Source organism: Rattus norvegicus, chromosome 1 (assembly GCF_021556685.1).
Source record: "Rattus norvegicus strain SHRSP/BbbUtx chromosome 1, alternate assembly SHRSP_T2T, whole genome shotgun sequence".
Lineage (NCBI taxonomy): Eukaryota > Metazoa > Chordata > Mammalia > Rodentia > Muridae > Rattus > Rattus norvegicus.
Genome location: NC_141534.1, coordinates 190,129,878 through 190,144,214, shown reverse-complemented (window position 1 = coordinate 190,144,214; position 14,337 = coordinate 190,129,878). Strand labels below are relative to the sequence as shown.

At 44.6% G+C, this 14,337-nt stretch overlaps 1 protein-coding gene across 1 annotated transcript in view; it reads right to left on the bottom strand.

Annotated features, from left to right (window-relative positions):
• Positions 1-14,039, bottom strand: part of Cacng3 (calcium voltage-gated channel auxiliary subunit gamma 3) — a 95,669-nt gene extending 81,630 nt beyond the window's left edge. Inside the window, 1 exon segment of the mRNA NM_080691.3 lies at positions 13,206-14,039. Within this exon segment, the coding sequence (NP_542422.1) occupies positions 13,206-13,416 (211 nt within the window). The 5' untranslated portion in view covers positions 13,417-14,039.
• Between the last annotated feature and the right edge of the window lie 298 nt (positions 14,040-14,337).

The following is a 14,337-nucleotide window of genomic DNA, read 5'->3' as shown; positions in this document are numbered from 1 at the left end:
AAATAGTTTGGTGGTAGAGAGAGCTCACAGAACACCTTGAGTTTGATTCCCAGTTTGGCAGAACAAGATCAAAAGCATCCAACAGGGAAAATTCTACTCAAAAGAATATAAGAAAAACCAACTATCTAGAATTTTGAAAAAGTTTAACCATGAAAAAGAGGAACTGGGTATGCTATGTACAACAGCAATCCCCAAACTTGGGAAACTAAGGCAGGAAGATCTCAAGTTTGGAGCCAGCCTGGGCTGTAGAGTAAGGTCAAGACCAGCTAGAGATAGAGTGTGATTCTGCCACAAACAATGAAGTGCACATACACACACACATACACATAGACACACATACACACATATGCACACATATAAACACAGGCATGCATGAATGCACACACACAGACTCACACAGACACAGAGACACAGACACAGACACACACACACAAACACACACACACACACACACAGACGCATGCACACACGTGCACATGCTTTCCCATGCATGCCCCCAGACACACACACAGGCTAAACCCTTGGAATGCCTTTATGGGGAAGATGTTGCTTTCCTGCTCTCACTGCCTTCTGCTTAGCTGTAAGAACCCAGGAGCTCTGACTTCATTTTTATATCTGGCCAGCACCGGACAGGTCAGCCCTCTGTGTATTCTATACAGTTCTTTTTGTGTATTTGGCACATGTGGTTTGAGCACCTAGTGAGGCCAGTCACTTTGAAGACTCACAGCCCTTAGAACATTTCCATGACAACCCGACATTGACTAATCCAGGAACTCCTCCTCTTAGCAGCAGGAGCTCTACCCACTGCTTGCCTCTTCAGCCGCATCTTCTCCACACAGCTGCGAGCAGAGACAAGAGCCTGGCCTTCCTTCTGCGGTGCCTCACGCATCTTCCCAACACGGCATGGTGTCTAGCGCACTGCAGCAGCTTGATAGGCACTTGCAGTTTGAGGAACCCAGGCTGAGGGTCCCTCTGCTGGAAACCCATCTTGCATCTCTTGTTGGATTTCTAAGCTGAGCAGGGCCCCTGCATGGGAGGAGCCTACTGGAGCTGGGTAGGACTAGAGGCTCAATGAAGAGAATCTGTGGGTCAGGAAGAAGTTACTCAGCAGGAAGAAGGATTCTAAGCACGTTGAGAGGTTCGCTAAGTACTCAACATTCTCATTGACGCCCCTTATTGTATGATTTCCCCCAAATAGGAAATAAAGTGCTGAAAATAAGGGACCATAGGCTTGTCTTCAGAGAAAGTGAAGAAGGAAGACCATTCTGAGCTATTCTGTTGTGCCTGTCACAGAGGGGAGGGGCAGGATGGGCAACCATTTTGAAGACTAGATTTAGTGCTCTTGTCTAATAAAATCTAGAGAGACCCTGGGACAATGTGCAGCAAATGATACTGCTGAGGAGATCCAGAGCACGGACAAGGACCTGGGTTCAATCCCCAGAACCTGGAGTAGGAGGGAGATGGGGGGAGATGAGCAGAAGAGAGGAAGAAGTGGGATGAGAGGGGAGGAGAGAGGGGACAGAGAGGAAAAGAAAGGGGAGAGGGAGAGGAGGGGAGGAGAGAGGAAAAGGAAGTAAAAAGAAGTAAAAGGAGGAGGGAGAAGAGAGGAGGGCTAAAGAGGAATGGGGAGGAGGGGAGGAAGGAGGAGAGAATGAGAGGAACAGGGAGGATGGTGATGGTACGAACACATTCCACTCCTTCCTAGGCTCTGAACCCAGGTCCTATATGAGCTGCACTCTAACACCCCAAATTAATCTGTGTCTTTTCTTATAGATCCCCCCTCTCAGCCTCACTGGTCTTGAGCATCACGCTCAGCTCCACTGGACTTCTTGAGCAACAGAACAGCTCCCCCTCAGCCTTCGCAGTCCCTGTTCCTTCCACCTGGGACCCATCCCTCACAGAGACACTTGGTTTGTTTCCTCACTGCCTTTCCACTTTGAACTCCATGTCACCTTCTCCGTGAAGTCCACCTTGACCACAGTATATAAAACTTCACACACACACACAAGCCCACAACACCCTCCCCTGGCATACCTTCCCTATGTCAGGACTGGATTTTTTTCTTGAGCCAAAGAGGCGTCTTTACAGCAGAGCCTCTGGGACGGTAACTGGAAATTCATCTTTGGTGTTCCTGGCTGATTTCTGTAGTTTCAGACTTTATTATTCTAGTCCCTGCCTCCTCCCACTGCTCAGGAGTGAAGCTATCCGTCGAGAGGAGAGAGAGAGGGAGAGAGAGAGAGAGAGAGAGAGAGAGAGAGAGAGAGAGAGAGAGAGAGGTAAAAGAGGCCATCACAGCCCCTCACAGCACCTTTAACTCCGTCTAACACCATTACCTCTTGATATAGTTTTTTTTTCTTTTTTTGCTAAAGACTTAGAGCATTTTGACCATAAGCGTATTGCTCTTTGGTAAAAAGTAACACTTTGGAAAGAATAAAGGAAGGCCTACTTTACAATACAAATGTTAAAGCATTGTCCAATCGCAAACAGCTATTTGGTTCTGTGTTCCACACTTTTAAGGAGCTAGGAGGATGTGCTTTAAATGTGTGTCTATAGCGACTCGTCTGAACTAACTTCTGTGGGAGACAGGAGGGCTTTTGTAATGGATGAGGTAGCGGAAGGCCCCCCCAGAGCTACCCGTGGTTTCTGGAATATTACTTTAATTGAATAAGTGCATATCATTGTGTTTCTAGGACAGAAATGCACAGCGCCAAACAGCATATGGTACAGTGGTGTTGATGCCAGCCCCTACATGTGCAGGTAACAAATACATTGAGAAACTCAGGCACGGGGGACAGAAACAGTGTCTGCTGGGTGTGTATGCAACATGTCCACACAGCATGGATTTGCTTTTCTTTTTTCCTTCCCCAAGTTTGCACCCAGAGTACTGAGAGAACTCGAAGATGAGACTGTTGGAGAGCTGCGTTACATCCCAGGATGACTTAGAGGACAGAAGACAATGGCACAGAGATCAGAGGATCAGGAGAGCCATGCCTCTCAGATTGAGGGCAACTAGATTGAGACCTCGTGACTGGAGTTCTAGATGTGCTATTAAAAGGGCAATTCATAGGCACTTCAGAATCAAACATCTAGGGCTGAGGAGACAGTGAAATGAACAAAGTGTTTTCTGCACAAGCAAGAGGACCTGTGTTTAGATGTTCCTTGTAGCCACATGACATCGGAACACAGTGGTGTGTACCTGTAACCCTAACACTGATCATGGGGAGTGGAGGGGACAGGAGGAGCCTGGAGCCTGCTGGCCAGCCAGTCTAACAAAAATGTTCAGCACTGTTGGGGATTAGCACAGGGACACCAGAAGCTTAAGCTAATCAAATTCCTCTCCGGCCTTCAATGAACTTAAAGTATATTTCGTAAGCATATACTACACACTGGGCTCTGGGCCTACGCTACTGGTTCCTGGGAATGTGGTGGCCAGAGTTCTCGGATGATGTGTCTTCTAACGTTCCAACTAAATGGTAAAATGGTGATGTTAAGACTTTCCTACCCTTTGTCTTATTCCATCTCCCTGCTTTTGGCTCACTCTTACCCACAATCAGTAAGAATAGAGCTTGGTGGTATATTGGTCTGCTGTCTGCTGTTCTTCTGAGATGACTGAACCCCTCTAAGTGCTTCATGAGAAACTAGCCAAAACCTGATTTCTGCCTGACACTGCATTTAAAGCTCAAAGGAGTCAAATCAGTGATGCGCGCAGAGTTTAATCCTCAGGAAAGGGGACAGGCATGAATCTAATAGTCTCCCCAATTTAGCAAGCCTCAAGCTCTGGTGTGGAAGCAGTGGAGTGCAGGCTCATAGCTTGTGCCTGCTGCCTCTGATCAGCCTCTCGTGCTTCTTCCAAATGCTCTGTGTTTTCTTTCAAAGGGAAATGTCATTGGATCTATGGAGGGATTTCTTCATAGCCCAGTGCTATGTGTTGAAACCCTGTTGGTTTTTACCTTTTCCTTTCCTTGGCATTGTCTTCTGGATTTACAATAAAAATTGTTGACACTTAACATTATGTTTATAAGTGGTACATGTGTATATGATTACACACACACACACACACACACACAGATGTTTAGGTATGGTGGCCAAAGGTTGATGTCAAGGTATCCTTCTGTATCACTTTCTCCCATTTTTTTGGAAGTGGGGTCTCTCACAGAACCTGAGTATTGCTAAGACTAGCTGACCAGCGAGCTACAGGACTTGCCTGTGCCTACCTCCCCAACACTGACTGGTATTACTGGTTTGTACCACCACTCATGGCTCTTTTACATGGTGCTGAGGATCCAAATCCAGGTCCTCATACTTGAGCATTAGGTATTTTGCTGACCAGGCCACATTGCCATCCGCAGCATCAGGACTTTTCATATTTGCAGCTATTGATCAGTTGTGTGACTGACATTAGGCTTTCCCTGACAAAGCAGGTGGAACGAAGCCCATCTTGCCAGGTCTGGGCTTTTAACTGGGGGCAGATAGTGAAGAGGTTTGGTTGGGTCTGTGCCTTGTATCCCTACCAGCTCCCAGGGTTGAGGTTCTGTTGAGCCTCTGTCTCCTTGCTTGGTGGCACAGAAAGGCTATCGGTAGACTGGCTTTTAGGATAATCAGCTGATCCTGCGTATCCAAGTGCCTGACGCATAATTAATGAGAGACAGCAGATGGGAGGACTTGAATCCCAGCTCTGTCTTCCTGTATGGAAGTCTAGAAAATGTGGATAGCAGTAATATCTATTTTCTGAAGAAGTCATGAGGACCAAGTTATACTTGTTAAATGCTTGTGTAGAACACTGTTTAAATACTGTATGTCTGCTGTTAAACAGATAAATAAACAAACGTTCAGGGGATGGCTAGGAAAATGAGCACACAACCCGACACAATAATAGTGACGTGGTATATGGAAGGTGATTGCTAAGTGTCAGCTGCTATTTGTACTGTTTTCTCGTGACTGCCTTCAAGGACTGCCATAGTTCATTCTTCTACGCCTTTCTTGGAAGCACGTGGATCCCACAGTCTTGCTAATAGCATCCCACCTAATTACCAATATCGGGATGGAGGAGCGCATGCTCCTTGGAGGTAGGCCATTTCCTGTGATCCAGGATATAGGACCACAAGTAAATCTTCCTTGCAGAGCCATCTAGGGGTGGAGAGCTTCTAGATACAGCTGGTCAAGTTCATGATTTGAGGGTAAATGCTGGTCAACCCTTGAATTTTCCTTCAACTGCATATAATTTTATACTTCCAGTGGCTCCCCTTTGTGAGGGAGTAGTAGAGCCTTGTTTCTCAATGGCAGCAATCCCATGCCCTTTAAGGAAACAGGTCTAGAGCACTAAGAGAGGTGAGACCAACACTTCTCCTACTTAGCTCACTGTTGTCACTGCTTGTCCAGCTAATGCCTGAGTGGTAAGACCCTATATGTTGGGTTTCTTGGGGTCCCTTCCTAGTAGCATGCTTCCTTGATGTGAAATGACTAACTTGGGACTGTTCTTGCCCATCTCACCTTGGCTCCTACCACTGACTGAGCCCCATGCTACTGAGATTTCAGTTGCCAACCCAGTATCCTGTAACTATTTTTTGATTATTTTTTTAAGATTTATTTATTTTATGTATATGAGTACACTGTTGATTTCTTCAAACACACCAGAAGAGGGCATTGGGTGCCATTGAAGATGGTTGCAAGCCACCATATTGGAATTGAACTCAGGTCCTCTAGAAGAGCAGTTAGTGCTTTTAACTGCTGGTCCATCTTTCCAGTCCCCTGCACCCCGTAACTATCTTTAAAGCATCTTCTCCTAGTAGATAGATTCAGGTCTGCACGAAGGTTGATTGGATTGGGGGCTGACATACAGTCCCTGCTGGACCCCAAGTCAAGAGAACTAAAGTAACGTGACTTCTTCAAAGCATCGCTCAAATGGGCTAAGGGCTTTTCAGTCAATGAGCATCTTTCTCCAGTAAGACGCCCAAGCTTCCTTCAATGTACAGAACCTCATTATCCCAGAGAGGTTGCCCTATTGTTATGCAGTCTTTCAACATGGCTGTTTCCTTTGGACCTTCTTGCTGAGATATACACATGTGTAGCCACGCTGCCTAAAATGAATCCAAACCAGAGATGAAATACTAGCCTCTCTTTTCTCTACATGTCCTTGTAGGTTGTGAGCGAGTCTTCTGGGAGCCCAAGGTAACTGAAGGACCACACACACTGGAGGGAAAGAACACTGTCATAAGAAAAGCTAATTTGCTATCTTAAAGCAAATTAATTCTCTCTGACATGAATGAATCAAGAACTAATGGCCAACATATTATTGACAGAACCACAGAAACTACAAAGGAAGAGGTTGAAAAAGATTTGCTGCTTTTGACAGGCAGATACCACACTTCGAATCCAAAATGCCTCTGAACATGTTCTGAAAGTTTGCTCTCCAGCAGGATGTACCATTTGGTGAGTCCTTGGAATGTTTAGACCTCTGGCTGGCAGAACTAGTTCACTAGAGGCAGAACTTTGAAGGTGATCCCTAGTTCCTGGTGCCTGCCACTCTATTTCCTGTCTGTTATGTTGTGCCCAACTGTTTCCTGCCATTTGTTTTCACTGCCCTGATGTCCTGCCTAAGTGCCTGGGGCCAAGCAATGACTGACAGATCGAATGCTCTGAAACCGTATTCCAAACTAAGCCTTTTCTCCCTGAAGTTGCTTCTGTCTGGCATCATTTTGGTGATAGCATTTACACAGTAATACACATGGTAAGGAGACAACCAGAGGTGCAGCCATCCCCAAGATTCTATACCCACTGAAAGATGGGACCCAGGTAAGACCCCAGACCTTTGCTGTTGCACTGTACCCTTGGAGCTGTTGCTAAAGATGAGATTGTTTCCAGTAGAACAATGTGTCTCTTTGGGTGTCCAGGACAGAGGAAAAGAAATCAACCCTGGGACTTTTAAAAACGGCTTCTCTTAAACACTGTTTTCACTTGGAAGTGCTTCCATATTGCAAAGTATAACTTTCAAACTATTAAAAGCACATTTCTCCTAACTTATATAGTTGGCTGATGTCAAGCTTTATTCAACTCAACAGTAGGAATTCAACTCAACCAGCAGAATCATAAAACTGGTTTAAAAGAGGAGGTAATTTTTTTCCAGTAACAAAAGTCTGAAATAAGATCGCAAAGTTAAATGTAAAAATTGATCGGCATGCTGGAAAGCTTAAGTCACTATATTTGGGGTTAACTTTTTCTATTGACCAGGAATCATTTGTACTGTCATGGAATAAACATTTATGTTCATTTCCTCAATTTTTGAACTAAATAAAGACACAGTTACTAGATCTTAGTGCATTTCTCAACACACAATACCAATAGTTGGCCAGTCTTGGAATGTGGGTGAGCAGTGTTTCTTGTACTGCAAAGCACACAATTTCAAGCAATGAAACCAACAGAGGGAATTCCCAGGTATTTACTGTCTGTGATGGAGTCACAGGACACGGAGGCAGAATGCTGTGTGAGGTAGGAAGAAGATGGCTGAGAGCTTTGTTCAAGGAGGGCACATCTGGGACTGAAATGTTGATTAATGAGTTGAGCACAAGACCAGCATACAGAATGGACAGTTTCCATGGTTGAAGCAGGGTCATGGCCCAAGGGGTATAGTGGGAGTCAGGTGAATCCTACTTTCTATCTGTATACCATTTACTAACTGTGAAAGTGACTAGATATTTGAGCACTTAGTTTTCTATCAGATAGATCAGTTACTTCTGTATTGTGGCAACCAAAATACCCAACAGGCTTTACTCTTAACTTCATGGATTTGAGGAAGTCCTTCGAGGTCTCAGGAATGGGTGGGGTGACTTTGGCAGTGAGGAGTTTGGGCTCCTGTTCTGACCTCTACTACCTCCACAATCCTAGCTCAATCCACAGGCATGGCTGAGGTCACTTGCTCACATCCTACCTTATGACTCTGGCCCACTTTCTTCTTGCTTTTGACTCTTGGGTTTATGGGTGAGAAGAAAGAATGGAAAGAACCAGAAAAGCCAGGAGTAGAAAGTCAGGAAGAGCTCTAGCTTGTTCTATGCCATGACTTAGATAAGATGATATGTACCATCTCAGAATGAAGAAGTGTCTGTCACTAAGTTCTGAGGACATAGAGAATGTAAGACCCCGGTACCTACAGAAGTTGCATTCTGCAGGTGATACAAGAGAGGAAAAGTGTGCATTGACGTATCTGAAGGCGTCTGGCACAGGGTTTGGCACAAAGGACATAGTCAACAATCCCCCTCCTTTGTCTTCCTCAACTGCGTCTTTGCAGCTTCCCTGAAAGATTCTGAACACATAAATAAAGCTGGAACCCCATCTGCCTGAGAAAATCAGCCATCTGCAGATTTGGAAATATGGGGGAACTTCTAATGGCTGGCTAATTTTTTTTCGGTTTTCAGCCAGATGTTTGGTGTCATTCAGGCCCATCTGCAGTAGAAACATCAGTTTATTGAACTTCCTTTCCTCCATTTGAAGTTCCCTAGATTATAATCCTGAGTAAGCTTTCTTTTCTTAATATCCAGAGCCTTTTAAATGAGTTACAAAGATTAATTCATGAACTGAATATGAAAATAGAAACTTGCTTTCAAAGGCCATTTAGGTAATTTCTAGGGATCAAAACGGGCAACCTATGGACAAAATTAAGCTACAGTGTAAGTAGTTTGGATAAGCCCATGTTTTTAAAAGGTGAACTATTTGCTTGCATTTTAAAATTCAAATGCTTTTAATGCCTGATTTTTTTTCCTTGATCTTTTTTCTTCTTTCCATGTATATTCATATGGTGTATATGTATGTATGCACCTACGATTATATGTGTGCCTGTGAACCTGTGTGTGTGTGTTTGTGTGTGCACAAGTATGTGTATTCATATATGGAGACCAGAGTCTGCAGTTGGGTGTCTTCTTTGGTTGCTCTCCACCTTATATGCTGAGTCAGGGTCTCTCGCCTGAACCTCAAGTTTCCTGATTCAGCCAATCTAATTATCTAGATTGCTCAGGAAATCTCCCATTTTTACCAGGATCACAGGTCTGCCATAACCACTCAGCACATACGTGGTGGAGAGATATTACTCCTAGTCCATACATTTGTGTAACAAGAACTTAACCTATTGAGCCATCCCGCTGTCCCATGCTTGACTTTTCTTTATCTGACTTATTGTTAATGCTGCTTTCCTCCCTTGGACCTCAGTTTACTCAGATAAGAACTTTAGATTGATACACAGCTCCCCAGAGTCAAACTCAATTCAAGTCGAATAATGGTTGTTCTTCAGATGGCCTCTCCAGCTTGGTACAGTCCCCACTACCATCTACTGCCACAAACATTGAGACCAAAGTCTGGTCATCACATGTCTCTCCCGTGTACTGTCATTGTCTACCATATAACTGGGATAAAAGAGTATGAAATGCTTTCTTTCACACTTTGCATGACTTGGCTAGGCCGCACTGATAGTGGACTTACTGTTTCTTAGCCTCATCTAAAGTTCTTATCTCAGAACTGGGTAAACTGAGGCCCCGAAGAACAAAGCAACATGAACAATTTACATGACTATTAGGGGAAAATGTGATTAGTGCCCAGGGTTCTTTGTTGCTAGGCTAGTGGTTCCCCTCACCATCTAAATGCATTGCTTTGCTTGGACCTAGGGCTTATTTTATTTTATTTTATTTTTAATGAGGGAGATGCCTACTAAGCACATTCTCATTCAAATTCACACACTGCCTTTGAAAACATGCAGCAGGTTGGTACTTTGTGAATGCCTTGCCTGCTTTCCAGATAATGAGTCAGGCAATCACTTGGGTTTCTTCTCACTGTGGGTGACTCTGCATAGGTTGATTGGTTTCTCATTCAAAGTGCATCTTTCGCTGCTCTGAGTTTGTTCTTGTCTGGTGGCTCCTGCATCCCTTCTGTTGATGCACAGATAAGCTGATTGTTTTCAGATCTGAGACTTCTGAATGGAAAAAAACCATGTGTCTGGGCATTCTCACAAGTCAATGTTTATACCGGCAGCAACTCAGCTGCTAGAGCATGAACTCGGGCTCTCTAGCAGTGATCTGAGAAGCTGCAAGTCTTAGGTGACATACCACCTGCCAAGTTGAGGTATATGACCTTGGTCAAACTATGGAACTTCTCCTAGGCTCAGTTTCCCAATCTGAGGTGGAGGTAATGACAGTCGCTACATCTCTGAGCTCCTCTGAAGATGAAAATCCCAATTGTTCGAAAACGGCACTACAACATATCAAGGACTGAGTATAAACGACACTCTGCTGGGTCATAGGGTGACAAAAAAGAAGTAAGCATCTCTTGTGGGTGCCGTGGTCCTCGTGAGCATGCACAGTCATCCCCAGGACCACTGTAAACATTCATTGCATGTTGGCTCTCGCATCATAATTTCTTGAAGGACTTTTAGAAAATTTAGATTCCAGGGATACACCATAGACCTATGGAGGCCTAGAATGAAGTTGTGGAGTCTGGTAATCTATTTTTAAAAACCTATTCATGAGATTCTAGTGACTAGCCAAGTTTGGGGACAATTATTGGATATTATTGTTTTGTTAGATTTGAATACTTCTGCTGTTAGGGGCCTCATTATTGCTGGAAGCTTCTTACCCCACGCTGGTTAGTTATTTATATTTAGGTAAGACACCGACCCCCTTGAGGCCACAAAGAACATTTCAAATCTTTCTTCCAAATGACAGCCTTTCATAGGTTTGCATACAACTGTCACGTCCCTCCTGAGTATTTCCTTATTTGGGGCAAAATAATCACATTGTCTCATGACTCTTAAAGTATGTAAAAAAGGACTCTTCTAAATTATGTGTAAGAAGAAAAATGATCAAAATACTCCCTCCATAGGTCCTTTGATGTTTAAAGAACCAGAGGATGAGAATGTTGCTGTTCAGACAGGAGGAGTGAATAGAGATGGCTATCACCTTCCTCCTCACAGAGGTTGGAAATCCTAGGATATATGCTGTCTGCTGCATGTGTCTTACCAGGCAGAAAACAGAGGTTCTTGCATATTTCTTGAGCACTTGATGTGTTCAGTCTATTAAGAATTTTGGCTTCCAATTTTATGCAGGCCCATCTAAATGGTTAAAAACTTTTCAGATTCAGAATGGTTCATGTATCTTACCGAATGGAATGCTTCAAAATGTAAGATTTAGCTGAGAAAAAAAAACTATAGGAAGTTTCCAACAAGTTTTCTCAAAAGAACTGACTAGCCCAAGAACACAGCTTCGATCCCTCTAAATCTTCCCCAATTTCCTTTCTCACTTACTCCACTAAAGCTGTGGGACACTCAGCTGTGGCTTTGCTCCCGTGCATGAACTGTAGGCACGGAGTAGAACATTGAAAAGAAGAAGAAATGCTCCTTGTGAGGGTTTGAGGAAAGGTTCAGAAAAATGTAGGCCCCAATTTTATCCTGACAGACTTTTAAATAAATAAGGCAGGGTGAAGAATGTCAGTATTAGTGTTTAATTTTACATTTCCAGACTATTTCCAAGAGGCAGAACGAGTATAAATGACTGAGCCTGAGCTATGTCTGTGTGGTTTTGGCTGGGGAAGAACCTTTTTCTTTTAATGCCACCTATGTAGGCATCATCATGTATACCAACCACAGCATTGCAAAATGGATTTGATTCATAATTGCCAATGCAGCAAAGGGAATGGTGGAATTTCTCCAAGGTGAGTAACCTCAAACTGTAAGTGGTCAGAAAGAACCACATTTTAGTATTTCTGTTAGTAAACTGGTTACAGTGTAAGCTCGAGTAGTCCTAACTCAAGACTATTGATTCCTAATCAGTCATTTCTTGGGTTAACTGAGAGTTAAAAGGGACAAATATCTTAGCTAAGAGTATGGAGACCATTTGCAGCATTGCTGCGTTTTCTGACTTCACATGAAGAGCCCTCTCCCTCCTGGGCTTTCCACCAGTTGCAAATCTGTGTTGGAAACAGAACCAACTGTAGTGGCGCTATAGTCAGGAGAGTTCAGAGCGTCAGGACGTGGGAAGGAGGCCAGAGAATGATGCAATATTACACTAGCAAGTGATGTCATAGCATTATTTCCCAAGTCATTTACATAAATGCGAGTTCCCAAGAAACCCTGAGAAATGCCACAGGGAATGCAGGGGGAGGAACCAAGGGAGATTGACTATCACTGTGATAAACTTCACTGGCTTCCAGGAAGCCAGAGAAATAACAAAAACCAACCAAACAGACAAATAAAATCCCTTCTTAGTGGCCCTTTAATCTAGTGGCTCCCCCAGGTAACAGATTCACAAAGCTTGATGTTATCTTTTTTTTCACTCCTTGTGACACCCAAGTATTGTTCAGTGAAACTGACAGTCACCCTTCAAACGGTGAAGCAAGTTTAGTAGTGACATAGGCTACCTAAGAGCTCCACACTCTAAAAATGGCCTGCCCTCCTCATTATAATTTAGAACAAATCCTCTAATTTTTAAAATTAGAAGCAATGAGATGCAATTCTTAGAGTCAGTCTTGTCTAAATGTCAAGGAAATACATTTGGTGGTAATGGGCGTGATTTATGAATGAAGTCAGGTGGATCGAAAACACCAAGACTTCAGCTTTATTTGGAGCCTAAATAATGAAACACTTATTCATAAAGACATTTTTCTTTAGATGTGGGGGCGTGGGAGTTGGGGTTTACATATTGTTACCTAGTATAAGTTAACAAAGGAAGTTCATGGCAATGTCTAGTTGGACCAAACTCAGAAGAAGCTGGTAAGCTTTTATTGTTTAAGAAGAAAGAAAAAAAAAAGGATCAGAGTGCCCCAGGTTAGATCAGTCCCCCAGCACCTTCCTGTCTTATCCCCTTCCTTTACTTAATAATCCCCATTCACCAAAATGCAATTAAACAAATCAAAGTCTCCTCCTCTAGACAGAGATCCAAGCAGTGCACAACATGCCTAGAGGTTCAGGATTAGAAGCTTTCTCAACTGCAGAAGGTGCTTAAGAGTGTTACAAAATCACATCACATTTAGCTTAGACCAGAAACAATCAACCAGACCCAGCCCTTCCATCCACACAGCACCTGACTCGGTAGAAGCATAGTCTAGACACACACATCTCCAACAACAATTTAAACTATTTTTCTTCCCCTCCACTGCCTCTATTTCCCCCTCCAACACATGTCAGGACATTAGAAGCAGATCATTCAGAGCCAGTGAGAGGAATTTGTAAGTACCTTCTAAGCAGCAGGTCCTCCACAACCCGGAGTGGGTCATTACTTCTTCATTTTTCCTGCTGGTTTCATTGTCACTTGTAGATTTAGTCCTGCACACACCTCTGGAATATAGCCAGTAGTCCGTGCCCACCGCAATGGTCATTAAACTGAAAGCTGCGAAGGCTCCTACAGTGGTGATCAACATCTGGATACCTCTGTCACACATCCTCATAATTCTTCATGGTACTCTGAACGGCTGGGGGTTGGAGGGGTAGATTCAGTGACAGACTGGGAGAATCACTCTGCAGCTGGGTAACCTAGGACGGCCTCTTCCAAAAATCCAGATCTCCTTTTGTCAGCATCCACGGGGACTTTGGGAAAGCTGGGATTTCCTGTCTTGAGCTCTCTCCAGTTCCCTGAGTCCTCTATGGCCCTCGGGAGGGTGCGGGCTCCAGGGGGTTGGTCCACATCACTGCTGCGGTCAGAGGATTCCTGGGTTGCTTTCATTCCTCAGGAGCTTGGTGAGGACTAGCGTTTGTGCAGGGCATGGCTTCGGAGCTTGGAGCTGCCGGCTTGGTTTGAGATGCGCCTGGTTTCTCACAGCCCCGGGAGACTCAAGGCAAAAGAAACCCAGAGAGGTCTGGTGTGTGAGTGTGTGTGTGTGTGTGTGTGTGTGTGTGTGTGTGTGTGTGTGTGTGTGTGTGTACGTGTGTATGTGTGTGCGTGTGTATGTGTGTGAGTGTGTGTTTGTGTGTGTATGCGCGCGTGTGCGTGCGTGTGTGCGAGCGCGTGTGCTGGGGGTGAGGGCGGATGGCAAAAAATAGCTCTGCTAGGAGGCGAGTCGCTGAGAAGAGTGTTCACTGCTTCCCCAGCCTCCCAGGAAAGCTCTCCGCCTGCTCTCCACACCCCCGCGCAAACTGGAGAAAAGGGAGAGTCCTGGGGCGGGGGCCGGCCACTTGCGTCGGAGGGCTGAGGTCCGTGGTGCTGAACGGACAGCTCCCCGCCTGTTGCCCAGCCTCCCGCTTCTCAATACTGGGTCGTTGGAGGTCCGTGGTGCTGAAGGGGCAGCTTTCTTTTGCGGCTGCACCGTTGCTGGCGGAGCTCCTAGGCTAGGAACCTGGGGTGCTAAAGGGTCCCTCCCCTAACACTCTCT